Here is a 13592-nt window from a genome sequence, read left to right as displayed (position 1 = left end):
CTGGTATTAGTTATGTGCTTCATGAAATGGCTTTGATCACGTTTCTTCACAAAGCTAAGCTTTTCCTGGTATTTAAATATTCACTTGCTTAATTGTACTAACTGTAACCCTAACTAATTAATCTTCCTTGAGGCATGTCAGCCTCGCATTCATGCCATCACTAGTGACGCTGCATCATACCACGTACCATAGTTAGGTCTCCCCATCCTCCTGTATGTAATCATCCACTCCCATTTTATTGTTGTGCTCTGAATTCTTTTCGATTTATCCCGAGATGCCAAGAGCCGAGCAGTAAATTTCAGCTTTACATAAAACTTTAAATTACTCTTGCCTCTAATGATTCAGAATTCCTTGACAAACTTGGGGGAGAGCTCGAGAAAATGTGAAAGAGCATTAGCGTTTATAGCTTGAATCCAGATGCACATGATACTGCTTAGAGTGAGTCTTTGTTTTGGGAGTTTAACTGAAGAAATCTGACCTTTTAGGATGGGAGACATGTATGCTTCCAGTTGGTATCAAGCTCTGGAAATAAGGTCCTCTGTTTCCAGAGATGGAGGAAGTAACTGAAAACTTCACACTTAGATAAACATTTGGTTCTAAAAAGCTTTTTTTTAAATCATTTTTTTCCTTTTTAACCTCTGGGTATGGTCCAAGTTCTATGTGTAAGATTAGAAATCTGGCTTTTGTGGTGGTGGACCTAGACAGCTGAGGTTTCTGTTGCCTGCAGGGCAATGGTCTGCCCAGTATTACTGACTGTAGCTGCTCGCAGAGACCAGGTGTTGGTTTAGATGGATGACTGAATCTCACCCAGTTCTGGCTACACTTTTGACCCAGGATGCTTCAGGGACTAGTAAGTTAATTCTCGTTGGATGTTGCATAATTATGTTTGTGTGGTTTGACCTTCTTTCTCATGTCTTCCCCCCCCCCCCCCCCCCCGTTTTATTTCACACAGCAATCTTGCTTTTGTCATACCTTTTTGGAATTGAGTAATGTGCTTGCAGCAGAAAAGTTTGATGAGGCTGCAGGAATGGAAATCAGTGTCCCCTCTCTCCTCTGTAGGTGTTAGAGCAATGCTGCAGAGTCTACGCGGTGCAGTGTTCCCTGCCAGGTATGCTGCAGTACTGGTGCCTCTGCATTCAGTCTTTTGGCACTGAAATAAGTAAGTGATCACAGGGAACGGCTGGGTAGGACAGAAGTGGAAGGTGTGGCAGAATGACAATGAAGAGATACCACCATGTGGTCATACGTAAATATATTGTGTTGGCTCCGTCTGGCCTGATAACCACCTCAGGGGTCAGAGAGAGGAGCTGCTAGTTTGCTGAGGCTGAGAAGTATAAACGGAGGAGGGAAACTCCTGGGAGCTTTGAATGACTTGAATTAGTGTGTCTGAGCAGTGGCCTGGAATACTGAACTTTTGCCTCTCTGCCCTTCATCCTTTCACTGTGTCCCCTTCAAAAATGCCTGACTGCTGGTACATTGTACTCTCCATGCCTTGGCTGGTCACTGGCATAAAAGCGTTTGGAAACAAACGCAGTTGCCCTGTGACAGCAGGTTGCTTTTTCAATGCTGCTAGCACTGCACTAACAGTTGTGATTGAAATGAGGGTGGATTTTTTTGGGACCCCTGTCAGAAAAATAATCTGGGAGAGGGTCACTGTGTTAAAGCTGGTTCCAGCTGTTGCTTGCTTCACTCGAACCTCTAGTGTCCCTCAAATGAGTGCTTTAAAATGTGATACCATTGTTGAAGTGCTAAATCTGTTAACTTCATTACCTTTAGGGGCTTTTGGTATTGATTCCTGCTGTTAATGTGCACATAATCAGAGTAAAATTGCAATATGGGCATTCCTAGAAGCTGCTCTCTAGGTGAGAGGATAGTAGCTCAGAGGAGAGGTGTGAATTGTCACCCACTCTTGTCTGCCTTTCTGCTGTCCCTCATGGATACAGACTGGATTTTTATCCTGTCAAGTTGTTTCACTACAGAATTAAGACTGCAAAATGTGTTCCAGTGCCTGAGATTGCTCTTCCCGAATTACTGGGTAGCCTTAGGAGGCTGGAAAAAGCAGGCAGCAGTTTTGGGTACAAATTCCTTATGTCAAGATAACCCTTTAACTGTATTACTTCTGTTTGTCGTATGAGAAAAAAGGGGGGAAGTTTCAAGTTTGGTCTCTGTAAGATACTTTTTTGCTAAATGCTTTTCCTGACTAGAAACCTGGCAGTGACTGACAGCATGAAACATGTGGCCGCCTGAACTGAACTTGGTCATGCAATCAGTTGTTAAGAACTGGATTGTAAGATTTAGTTTGGGTCCCCGATAGTTGAGATTTCAAGTGCTCTGTGATCTTGAAAACAAGTGTTTCGTCTGTTTGTGACGTGGAGATTTCCATAGCCTTAATTTCCCCAGGAAATCCTCGTCCATCGTACGTTAGTGCATTAAGACCAGCAGTGGGCCAGTATGAAACAGGTGTGTTTTACACGTGAGAAGATGCAGGGAGCTTAATGCAGAAGTCAGGGTTTTTTTCAGCACGGTCCGTGGCAGCTCAGCAGTCTTCTTTCTAAACTGGAAATAAGATCTCTTGACTCGGTCCTGTGTTTTGGCTGTTAGATGCATCCTCTAACAGGAGAATACGACTTCCGTTGTAACTGGGAGGCAGGTGTTTTGTGGTCACCGTTGCGTGAGGGGAAGGTGCTGTCTTCTGCCCAACAGCTGCTACATCAACAACCAGGAGCAGGCTGGGTTTCAGCAAAGGTGCAAAGGTGCCAGTGCTTTCATCAGCACTGGCAACTGAGGAAGGACATATATTGGATTTTCTCTTGTGTTTTGCAAGACACCAGCGCTGTCTTGGTCCCATCTGAGCTGAGTTTTCAGCAGCTCTCATCCACCTATCAGTCGTTGGCACAGCGCTGGGCAGAAGCTGTGTTTTTTCTGCCCTTGGGTGCTGGGAGGTAAAGCGGTAGGTGGTGGTATGGTGAACACACGGCATGGCTTTGCTCACGGTGGGGTAAAAAGCTGGATATTGCTTGTTCTTGCTGCAAGATGTCTCTGACTGTCAGAGCAGCCACTCTGGGACTCTCTTGCAACTCTGCACAGAAAAGCAGGGATCTGCCCCTGCTCTGCCACCTGCAACTAAGTCTTGGGTCTTGCCCGTGATATTAGCAGTAGGGATGTGATGAAGGCTTTAATTCCTCCTATTAGAAGGGTGTTGCCATAACATGGAAATTTCAGAATTATCTCCTATCCGCACTCAAAATCTGAATTAAGGTCAAAGAAGTCCAAGGACTATCTATTGCATAAGTTTTGTAAAGAACTGTATTGAAGCTCAAGGAATTAATAAGCATAAAGTATTACATAATTCTAGTGGAAAGCAAGCAATAATAAAACTTGGGTGTCTGGCCTTTGTGCCTTTTAGAAATGCAACTGGAACTGGCATCTCTTAATTGCAGCTTGTTTTCCAGGTCATCAGTTTGACTTTTTGAATATGTAATTCTCCCAGATGGTTTGGCTTTGTGGATGTCTGACATGATCTACATATCTTCAAATGTTTTGGTTTTTTTTCTTCTTCAGGCTTGGCACTTTGGAATGAATGCTGTCTGGAGTCTGAGTTGTATAACATTAAAGTTTGAATTATGTCCAAATTTCAACTCTGATAACTCAAGAAATGTCAAGTTTGCTCAGTGACAGCTGCATCCAGACTTCCTGAAGTGTAATGGTGGAAGTAGGCAGATCTTTCAGGCTGTGGAAGCTTCTGGGGAAATACTGAATCCTTAACAGGCACAGACTGCTTAAATACCTGTTTCTTTAGTGGACAGTATCAGATCTTCCAGGTACTGCAGGTAGTTTCATGCAGGAGTGCAATATGTATTAGGACCTTAACCAGTGCCTGTGAAGTTGTCTGGAATCTCTTCACTTAATTCTATGGCTGAGACCTTAAGCTACTTCTCACTTTTATTGTGCTTTGCACTGTATTGCCTTTATATATATATCTATCTATATATATATATCTATCTTTCCCCAGCAAGGTCAATTTTTACTTTTAATGGCTCTGTGCCTCTAAAATGAGCTGTGGAACTATAAGCTATATTTTGTCCTGCCTGTGCATCACCAGTATAAATGGGTTTAGTAAATTCTTTTTCAAAGTTGTGTTAGTGCTGGCACCAGTAAGCCTCGAAAGGTTCAGCTTTAATTTTTTGTATCAGGTGAAGTCTGAATGCTCAGTTCCAAAAATTGCAATATTCCTAGGACATTTTGTGGGGAGAGAATAAAACTGAATAAACCCAAGACTTGTGTTCATGGAAGTGTCTTAAGTGTCTTTTTGCTGCTTTGGTTTTTGTTGTGGTGGTTTTTTTTTTTTCTTCTACTTTTTGCTTGTCTCCAAATGTGAAGATCCTATAATTAAAGATTGTATCCCTGTTGCACTGCCCATGATTTGTCAGCCACGTGCTATTTTTAGCTGGTTGTTTAGGTTAACCTTCCCATGGCTGCTGACTCAGTGAGTACCAGGTGGTTAGTGCATCTTCTGACAGAACCTTGCTGTGATTTTTTTTTTTTTTTTTTTTATTGTTTACCTTTTACAAAAATGTGTTATTATTAGTGTAACAGTTCTGTTCTGAAAGTATATGCTGTCCTAGTTAACGATTGCCTATCATAGTCTTTTTAATACGTGTCTAATAAAGAGGAGTTAGGTTCTGCAAAGGAAGACAGATAATTGCTGCTTCCCCCTCAAAAAAAAAAAAAAAAAGAAAGGACCCAGAACCAAAAAACCCAACCAAACATAAACCTCAACAAAATGTATTGACTCATATTTTTAACCAGCCTCCAAAGTGATGGAGGCAGAGTGCTTTGTATGTTGGCTAATTGATTGCACAGCCTTTGATTGATGGGATGCAATTTGGTTGAGCATCAGCTGCAATTGTAAGCTCTAGGACCATGGCTGAAATGATTCATGTGTAGCAGCAGGATCTCCAGACTGAATTAGAGGCTTGTATTGACTGTGGCGCTGTGCATTATTTAAAGGATTGGTTTTGTGCCATTGAGTGTCTGAAGCAATTAACTGCTTCTCTCTGCTGAACAATCACCTCCTTTTTTTGTGAGTTCGTCCATATCAATAGTGACTTTTAGCATAGTTTCTTTATTTTGGTAGCAAGACAAATAAAAATGAGTCTTGCTGTTTTCTTTTTTTTTTTTTTTATTCTCATTCTTGTGATATTTTTTTTTTTTTTTCCCTTCACATAAAATAAAGAGGTATTGAGAATACTTTTGACGTGCGGAAACAGACTCCACAATCAGTGAGACTGTAAAGTAGGTATGTTCGTTCAGCGCTGGGCAGCACGGGGGGGTAGTCCCACCAAAGTCGTGTGCGCATGACTTGGCAGTTCGCTTCAAATTTATACAGTCAAGTGTTACATATACATAGAGTTTCGCAATATGCCTATACATAGGCATGATCTATCCCCACTTCATATTAAAATTAGTTCCAAGAAGTCATTTCCCTAAGTTCTTCCCAACTGTGCCTTGCGCAGTGCCTCCTCTTGGCGGTCATCAGGGGTCGTGAAGATGAAGGCTGTATGTCTTCTTCGCGATGACCCCTTAACCTTATGTCCTTGTGTAGACTCAGTTGCTCCTTGGCATTTATCCAAATCACAAGGCTGGTTCTTGGGGTCGACTTCTGCTTCTTATCAGGGACTATCTCTTGCTCCAGCCAGCCTCAACAATGCAAACGTTAAGCATCACCTCTCGTCCCCTTGGGCCATGTCTACCTCTATTGAAATTTCTTTAACTTCATTATAAGCTAGGTAATTATGAAACAGTTTCTATCTACATCCATATATCTACTATATCTACTAAGGTTCCTTTGGCTCCCCGTCTCACTTTGACATTTATAATGTTTTTATATTCTTCTAGGGAATAATGGAAGAGCTTTGTAAGGGTGTGAAAAAGGGTTTATGTTTAAGTTGTTTTCCAGGCACCCCAAAGGTTCAGCAACCTATAGACCAGGTTGGCCCAGATGCTGCAGTATTGCTTGTTTAAAAAACCGACTAAACAAAAAACCCCAAACCATACTCCTACTATTAGCCTGTGGCTTTAGGGCTTTTTAACCTTAAACTGAGTTGAGCTTGGCTTCAGCAGTAGCCTAAGGAATCGATCCCTAGCTGGTAAGGAGCAGTCATTCCTCCAACATGGTATCAGTCCAAGCCCAACCTGGGCTTCTGCAGCTCTGTGCTGGTTGGCAGAGCCCTGGTGCAGAGTACAGCAGAAGTGAGAGCCCTCTGCAAAAATGCATAGGAGCCGCGTGGCCCACGTGGTCTTGTCAAAGTGTTTTTCCCAGAGGCGGTTTGCTGGACCAGTGTGGGAGCGTCAGTATCCCACTCCCTTGGTCCTGGCTGGGGAAGCTTGTTGCAGCTCAGTAATGAAAGCTGATTTCTTCCAGTGACATTGCTGCCTCATTTTTTCCTAAGTTAATGAGCTTGTAGTTTTTAATTAGACATAAATGGTGGCTGTCATGTCTTGCTTGTTTGTATCTTTTCATCCTGCTTTAGTAATTCCAAAAGAAGAAAACTGTCCTGGTTTTGACTGGGATAGAGTTAATTTTCTTCCTAGTAGCTGGTATAGTGTCATGTCTTGCATTCAGTATGAGAAGAATGTTGAGAACACACTGGTGTTTTCAGTTGTTGCTGAGTACTCTTTAGACTAAGTCAAGGATGTTTCAGCTTCTCATCGCCAGCCAGCAAGAAGGCTGGAGGGGCACAAGAAGTTGGCACGGAACACAGCCAGGGCACCTGACCCAAACTGGCCAAAGGGGTATTCCATACCATGTGATGTCATGCCCAGTATATTAAGTGGGGGGAGTTGGCCTTGGGGGGGGGAGAGGGGAATTGCTGCTCAGAAACTAACTGGGCATCAGTGGGCATTGTGCATCACTTGTTTTGTATATTCCAATCCTTTTATTATTATTGTCATTTTATTATTATTATCATTATTAGTTTCTTCCTTTCTGTTTTATTAACCTGTTCTTATCTCAACCCATGAGTTTTACCTTTTTCCTTCTGATTCTTTCCCCCATCCCACTGCGGGGTGGTGGGGAAGAGAGCGAGCAGTTGTGTGGTGCTTAGTTGCTGGCTGGGGTTAAACCATGACAAAAACAAAAGGGGTAATTTACTTCTGAAGTCAGGCAGCAGGGTGGGCAAAAGTGTATCCAGAACTACTGGTTTTGGCCTAGCCTGGTGTTTTGGTTACTCTCTGTGAAGGTATCCAGAAGTGCAATTCATTCATTTGACACTACTTTTTATGTGGGCAGCATGGGAGTTTCAAGAGCTATTGAGAACGCCTTCATTGAAAGATGGTGTTCAGAAGTCAACACATCCACCTCTGTCCCCTCCTTCCCTTGATTTTTAGGAGTTTCTTGCCCATTGCTTTTCAAGACAATTTGGCTAGCCCTTCCCGTGAGGGAGGGAGACATGTAAAGCAAGACAGCTGGGATGGCTTTTGGAAAGAGTGGAGAGGTGGGTTGAGGAGTTATGGAAGGAATTGAGGGGTGGCAAACTGAAAAGGTGGTTTTGGGAGAGAAAGTGAGTCAGTGACTCCCTGTTAGCAAAACTACTGAAAATGACATATGGCATCTCAGGAACATACTGCTGTGGTCCAGCTACCTGCAGAAAGGACATGTAGCTTCCAGCAAGCAGGGGTTGTGGTGTACAACATCCAGGGCTGTCCACAAATCTTACTACTTCAGAGGGTTTAATTTTCCAGGGGGGAACTGAGAATCTTTGGGGCCTTATTTGCAGTGAGTCCCAGATGAGAGAGGTGGTAGAAGTGCAGGCTGAGAAGTAAGTGAGTAACACAGTTTTGTTTTTCAGGCTGGCAGCCTCGATGGTTTCTTCTCTGTGGTGGCATCCTGTCCTATTACGACTCTCAGGAAGATGCCTGGAAGGGTTGTAAGGGAAGCATCCAAATGGCCGTGTGTGAAATTCAAGGTAACTGAGATACTGTAACACTTAGCTGCACAAAGTTTGTCCATTAATGTTACATTCAAGATGAGCTATTAGGCAGCTTGATTTGTTTCGTATCTATTTGTAAGTAACTCAGTAACTTGATCTATATGCCAGTTTTTACTCTACAGTATTTTGAAAATCCAAGAGAGCTGCAAGCCTCTAATGTAATGGGTATTCTGCATGCAGGTGGGTCACTGTTTTTCATGAGCCATGGTGGAACATCATACATCTTCAAATGACTCTTCATAAGCACAAAGCTGAAGCTAGAAATATGAATAATAAACTTCAGCACTAAGTCTGCTCACTCATATTGGATTACTTGCCACATCTCTGAGGTTCAGTTATGGGCTGGAAACCTGAAAGAGAGGCTTGCCAGAAGAGGATGCCCTGTCCATAAAGACTCCCAGATGATACTGTACTGATCACAAAACTGCCTTTCATAGCCTTTTGTCCCACAGCTGTACACATGTGTGTCCTGTCTATTCCCTAACTCAGAAGAGAAGTCATAAAACGCCAACAGGGCAAGTCTGGGGCTGTAGATTCGTCCTCTTTCATTACTGTTTGGTCTGTCACCTAACATATCTGTTGGGATATGTATTTGGGCTGGGAAGGGCTGAGGGACTGGTCTGAAATCTATGTTGCTTCTAGTTCATCCTGCAGATAATACACGAATGGACCTGATCATCCCAGGGGAACAATACTTCTATCTGAAAGCAAGAAATGCAGTTGAAAGGCAAAAGTGGCTGGTTGCGCTAGGAACGGCCAAAGCCTGTCTGACCGACAGCAGGACACAAAAGGAAAAAGGCAAGAACACCCTTTTGCTGGCACATATTGTTTGCTTTTTATTTCCCCATCCTTACTCTAGCAGATGTACACACAAAGATGACAAAATCCATACCTGAACTCTGTGTCCAACCTGTGTTTCATGTCTTTGGTGCCTCTAAAAGCCAAGCCATGTGAAAACTCTAGCTAGAAATCTCAGGTGTTAACTCTCAGTGCAGGGATTTGAAAACTTTGGCTTTTCCTTAAAATACACTGTGTGTAATTTGAAAGCCATGTGCTGATGGGTTCTGCAAATACAAGGAGTGAGTAGTTACTGGCTGCGGGTCACTGGGATGCAGACTGTGCATGAAGGTAAGACCCCCACCTGTGCAACCGTCTTAGTATGATGACCCAGCCTCTCATACCAGTGGTTCTTGAGCTTTGGAGTTCCTCAGACCCTTTTCTTCCATGTTCTAACTGGGCTGTGCACTTGTGCACTTCAAGAATCTCTTGGCAATTGAAATAAAGGTTTGCAATTGGTTTTAAATGTGCATACTAGCATTCAGAAACTGAAATCTGATCATGGTCAGGCTATGAAAATTAATTCACTTACCTCTTTGCTTTCACCAACAATCTCACTTTCACTTGAGGGCTTGTAAGCCCTCTTCCTTACAAGCATGGTGTTATTTGTGAGTCAGTGTGAGACCTCATGCCTTAACCTTGCTTAACCTCAGCACGATGACTATGCAGAAGATGGAAAACCAGCAAATTATTTTTAATATGTCAGCGATCCTGAGCAAATGCAGGGGAGCAGGCACTTCCTTTCCCTGAGGTGAGGAATCACATCTCCTCTTAGCCTTATGTGCCTCTTCACCATGCTTTGCATCTACTGGTTCAAACCAAGTCAGAACTGAGCAGCAGATGCTGCTGTAGGGTCCTACACAAAGTGGGGATCTGATGCGCAGTGCAGAAACAGAACAAAGTTATATCTATAAACTGACATACAGTAGCACAGGGTGGAAATGCTACTCGTGTATTTGCAGAACTAAGCCATGTTAGTCTTACTAACAGACAAATTAATTTATTTTGTAATTCTAGGACTGTAATGTCAAAAAATTACTTCTGAAAAATCTCAGGGTGACTGTTAGTTGTATCTGGATTAGTCTGCTCAGTTCTGCACTCTCCAGTACAAGAAACATATGGACATACTGGAGTGAGTCCAGCAAAGGGCCACTAAGATGATTAAAGGAAATATCTGATGGGAGAGCATAAAAAAGATGGAGCCAGACTCTTCTCAGTGAATGGACAAGAGGAAATGGGCATAAATTTAAATACAAGCAACTCTATTGAGACATAAGCAAAAATGTTTATATTATGAGGATGAGGAAGCACTGAAATAGGTTGCACAGAAAGGTTGTGGAGTCTCCATCCTTGACAATGTTCAAAACCTGACTAGACATGGCCCTGAGTAACATGCTCTGTCTGACCCTGCTTTGAACAGGGGAGTAGGACTAGCTGGTCTCCAGAGGTTCCTTCCAACCTCAATCATTCTATGATTCAAGGATATATATTAAATTAATCCCTTTGTGTTGGACAGGATGTGTCTTTTCCCTCCAGTGTTTTCTACTCAGAACCCTGATCTTTTAATTCACAGTGTAATTGTTTGCACCTTAAACTACTTAGTGGGGAAAAAAAACATGGTATGTAGGGGTTTCCTCCTATTTAAAAGGCCTGTTAAGGTCAAGTGTTGTGTACTTGCTTTTCTTCTGTGTCCTAAGTCTAGGAACATACTGTTCCTGTCTATGATGGTAAATAACAAAACAGTGTTTTACCTGTCAGGAGCATAATTTATGGCCAATCCAGCTCATCTTTTTGAGTTGATAGAAAATGTTTTGAAATAAGGAAGTACTGATTGAATTAGGTTGGATATTACTATTTCAGCAACTTTCCAAAATCATATACTGCAAGATGGATGCAATAAATTTAAGTCTTTTTTCATTTCACTTTTAGAGTTCACTGAAAACACAGAAGCCTTGAAGACTAAAATGTCTGAACTTAGACTGTACTGTAACCTCCTTGTTCAGCAAGTGCATAAAACGAAGGAAGCCAGCATTTCTGGTGTATCAGAACCAGAGGTACAGCTTTATTTTTGGTGTAGACCATGTCTGTAAAGTCATGAGCATTGTGAACTTTTCTGGTTGGCCAATGTAGTATTCACTCACAGTTACTTAATATTTGTCCTGGGTTCAGCTGGGATAGAGTTAATTTTTACAGGAACCTGGGAGGTGGGGGCATAGCCGGGGCAGCTGACCTGAACTAGCCAAGGAGCTATTCCATACCATGTGCCATCATGCTCAGTATATAATTGGGGAGCGGGCGGGGGTGCTCTCGACTTTCGGTGGGGGAAGTGGCGGAGCACCGGGTCCCAGGTGGTGAGCAGTTGCACTGTGCATCACTCTTTTTGTATACTTTTTCATTAGCGCCGTTGTTGTAATTTCTTTGTGTTTGTCCCAGTAAACTGCCTTTATCTCAACCCTCGAGGTTCCAGGTTTTTCTTCTTTTCTCTCCTCCGTCTCCTCCCCATCCCACCGGAGGGGGCGGGAGGAGTGAGCGAGCGGCTGCGTGGTCCTTTGGTACCGGCTGGGCTGAAACCACGACAATATTGCACCCTCTTTCTGCAGAGAACCAGTAGGAAATAATGTACCCACACAACAGTTCTTGTTTAAATGGAGTAATACTGTATTGTGGCAAATAAATTCCCTGTGTCGGGGTAGCAAGTAGTGAGATGAGATATGGTATCTGTGATGTAGATAATCACATCACTGTAGGTGATCATGTGTATATAGTGGATCAAAAAAGTGAAAGATTTTTTATAAAAAAGATAACTTGCAAGAAGCACACACTTGTCTGCCCCTGAGTAATTAATATCCTGCTCAGCAAAACACTTCTCGGCCAAAACCCTTAAAAGGTCAAGAAACAATGCAGACCACAAAAAAGCAAAATTACTAGAAAGAACTGCCTGATTAACCTCACTTAAGTTAAAGTTTCAAACTTTGCAAATCTTCTTGACCAAAGAAGCCTCATTTAAGAGGGGTCTTCTAATGACAGTGATCTGCCCCTTGCTTTGAGAGAGAAATGCATGAAAAGGGATGCATGTCACTTGCTAGAGAGGCTGGTGTGGAGTTCCAGGATGCTTCCCACTGGAGAGATGGGTCTTCAGGTGCAGGACAGGCAGGCAAAACACCTGAAGTTAATCATTTGTATGTCCAAATCATCTCTGTAAAGATACCTGGTAAACTGTTTATGGTGAATTAACAGACAATGCAGAAGCACGATGTAGTGTGTAAATGACTAAAAGGCACTGTTAGAACTTGCAGCTCACAGGTGCTGAGAACAAACAAGTAATGTGGTGTTTATCCAGCTCATAGTTCATGCTTCTGGGGGAAAACTCACTTTCCCTGATCTTACTGGTATTTGACTGGAAAGATTTATTGCTAAAAAAGCATTTCAGCATCAATAACTGCACTTTGCAGAGATGAAGGGTATTGTGGCAATGTGATATTTCATTCTGCCTGTTTTTCAGCAATTTTTTGTTCATAGGATTTTTGAAATTATTATCTGCAGATCATTCTGTATCTATTTATTTTGTTTACTTTTCATTTTTCCTGTCGGTGGTGTCTTTTGGAATGCCATTGTTGAATACATCAAGGCTTAGTATTTAATACACTTTTAACACCAGAATAAGTGACTTAAGAGGCATTGCTTTTAAAATGCAAGCATACTGAGTTTGTTGCAGTGAGAGGCTGACAAGAGTGGTAATGCTGTGAGGGGGCATAGCCCGAGTAGTATGTGGTGCCAGTTCTCTGAGCAGCTGACACATTGCATTTTAATACATGTTTAACAGAAATCATGGCTGTAGCAGTTGTGGACTTTGCAGACATCAGTTGCTCCAAACTGATCTTCTGTGGTGAGTCCATTTCTTCCAATTGGTTTCTCCCCACAGAGAGAGATTGATATGGGAGCTCTCTTAAAATCAACATGTGACACCTTCCTGAAGACTCTTGAAGAATGTATGCAGATTGCAAATACTGCCTTCACTTCTGAGTTATTGCATCAGACCCCACCTGGATCCCCACATTTAGCGGTCCTCAGAACGAACAAGGTAATGGCCAGTATCCTCTTCTCTCAGTCTTGGCATGGATGCTAAGGAGCCCTTTTGTAAAGTAGCATTTCTAGAAGTAGGGAATGCATTTTTACCCATATTATAATGTGTAGTCCCCTACTGGATGTACTCTGCTATTTCTTGTGGTTTGCAAGTGAGGTAGGGCCAGTTTTTAATAAGCAGTGACCAGTCTTTTAACTTTTAATGACGGGTGAAAGTTATTAAGCATTAACTTTCAGGGCCTGCTCCAGCTGCAGACAGTGGTGTTTCAAAATACATTGACTGTATGGCAAGTTGTGGGAGCTCACAGCAATTATTACTCTTCTAAGCTACTGCAGCATCGGAACTCTGGTAATATGCCAACACTAGCTGATGAGCTTATCTTTTTAGTGACAAGGGCGTTTTCTTGAATCCTGGATCCACAACTACTTAAGCAAAACCGGAGCATCTCTGGCAAACAGCAGATTAAGGTGTATGTAGGAAGGCAGATACATCACTGCATCTGGGAAGTGAGATTACCTCACCATATCTGGTATCTGGCCTCACGTTTCTTCTGTTTTCTCATATTTTTTTTCTTAAGTAAAGAAAACATCATTGCAAAGAAAACTCTCTGCCTTGTTTCTTTTCCACATGCTGTATGGTGTCTCACTTGGGACTTGCTAGCTAGCTTCTGAAAGAAGTCT

General features: G+C 42.4%; 1 protein-coding gene across 2 annotated transcripts in view; it reads left to right on the top strand.

Annotated features, from left to right (window-relative positions):
- PLEKHA8 (pleckstrin homology domain containing A8) overlaps positions 1-13592 on the top strand; it is a 34214-nt gene that overhangs the window by 4405 nt on the left and 16217 nt on the right. For both annotated transcript variants that reach the window (XM_049798384.1, XM_049798383.1), the window contains exons 2-5: positions 7851-7967; positions 8634-8789; positions 10758-10882; positions 12751-12909. In XM_049798384.1, coding sequence (XP_049654341.1) covers positions 7946-7967; positions 8634-8789; positions 10758-10882; positions 12751-12909 — 462 coding nt within the window. In that variant the 5' untranslated portion in view covers positions 7851-7945. The remainder of the gene's footprint in view (positions 1-7850; positions 7968-8633; positions 8790-10757; positions 10883-12750; positions 12910-13592) is intronic.

This window comes from Accipiter gentilis, chromosome 4 (assembly GCF_929443795.1).
Source record: "Accipiter gentilis chromosome 4, bAccGen1.1, whole genome shotgun sequence".
Classification (NCBI taxonomy): domain Eukaryota; kingdom Metazoa; phylum Chordata; class Aves; order Accipitriformes; family Accipitridae; genus Astur; species Astur gentilis.
This window is presented reverse-complemented; position numbering and strand designations above follow the sequence as displayed.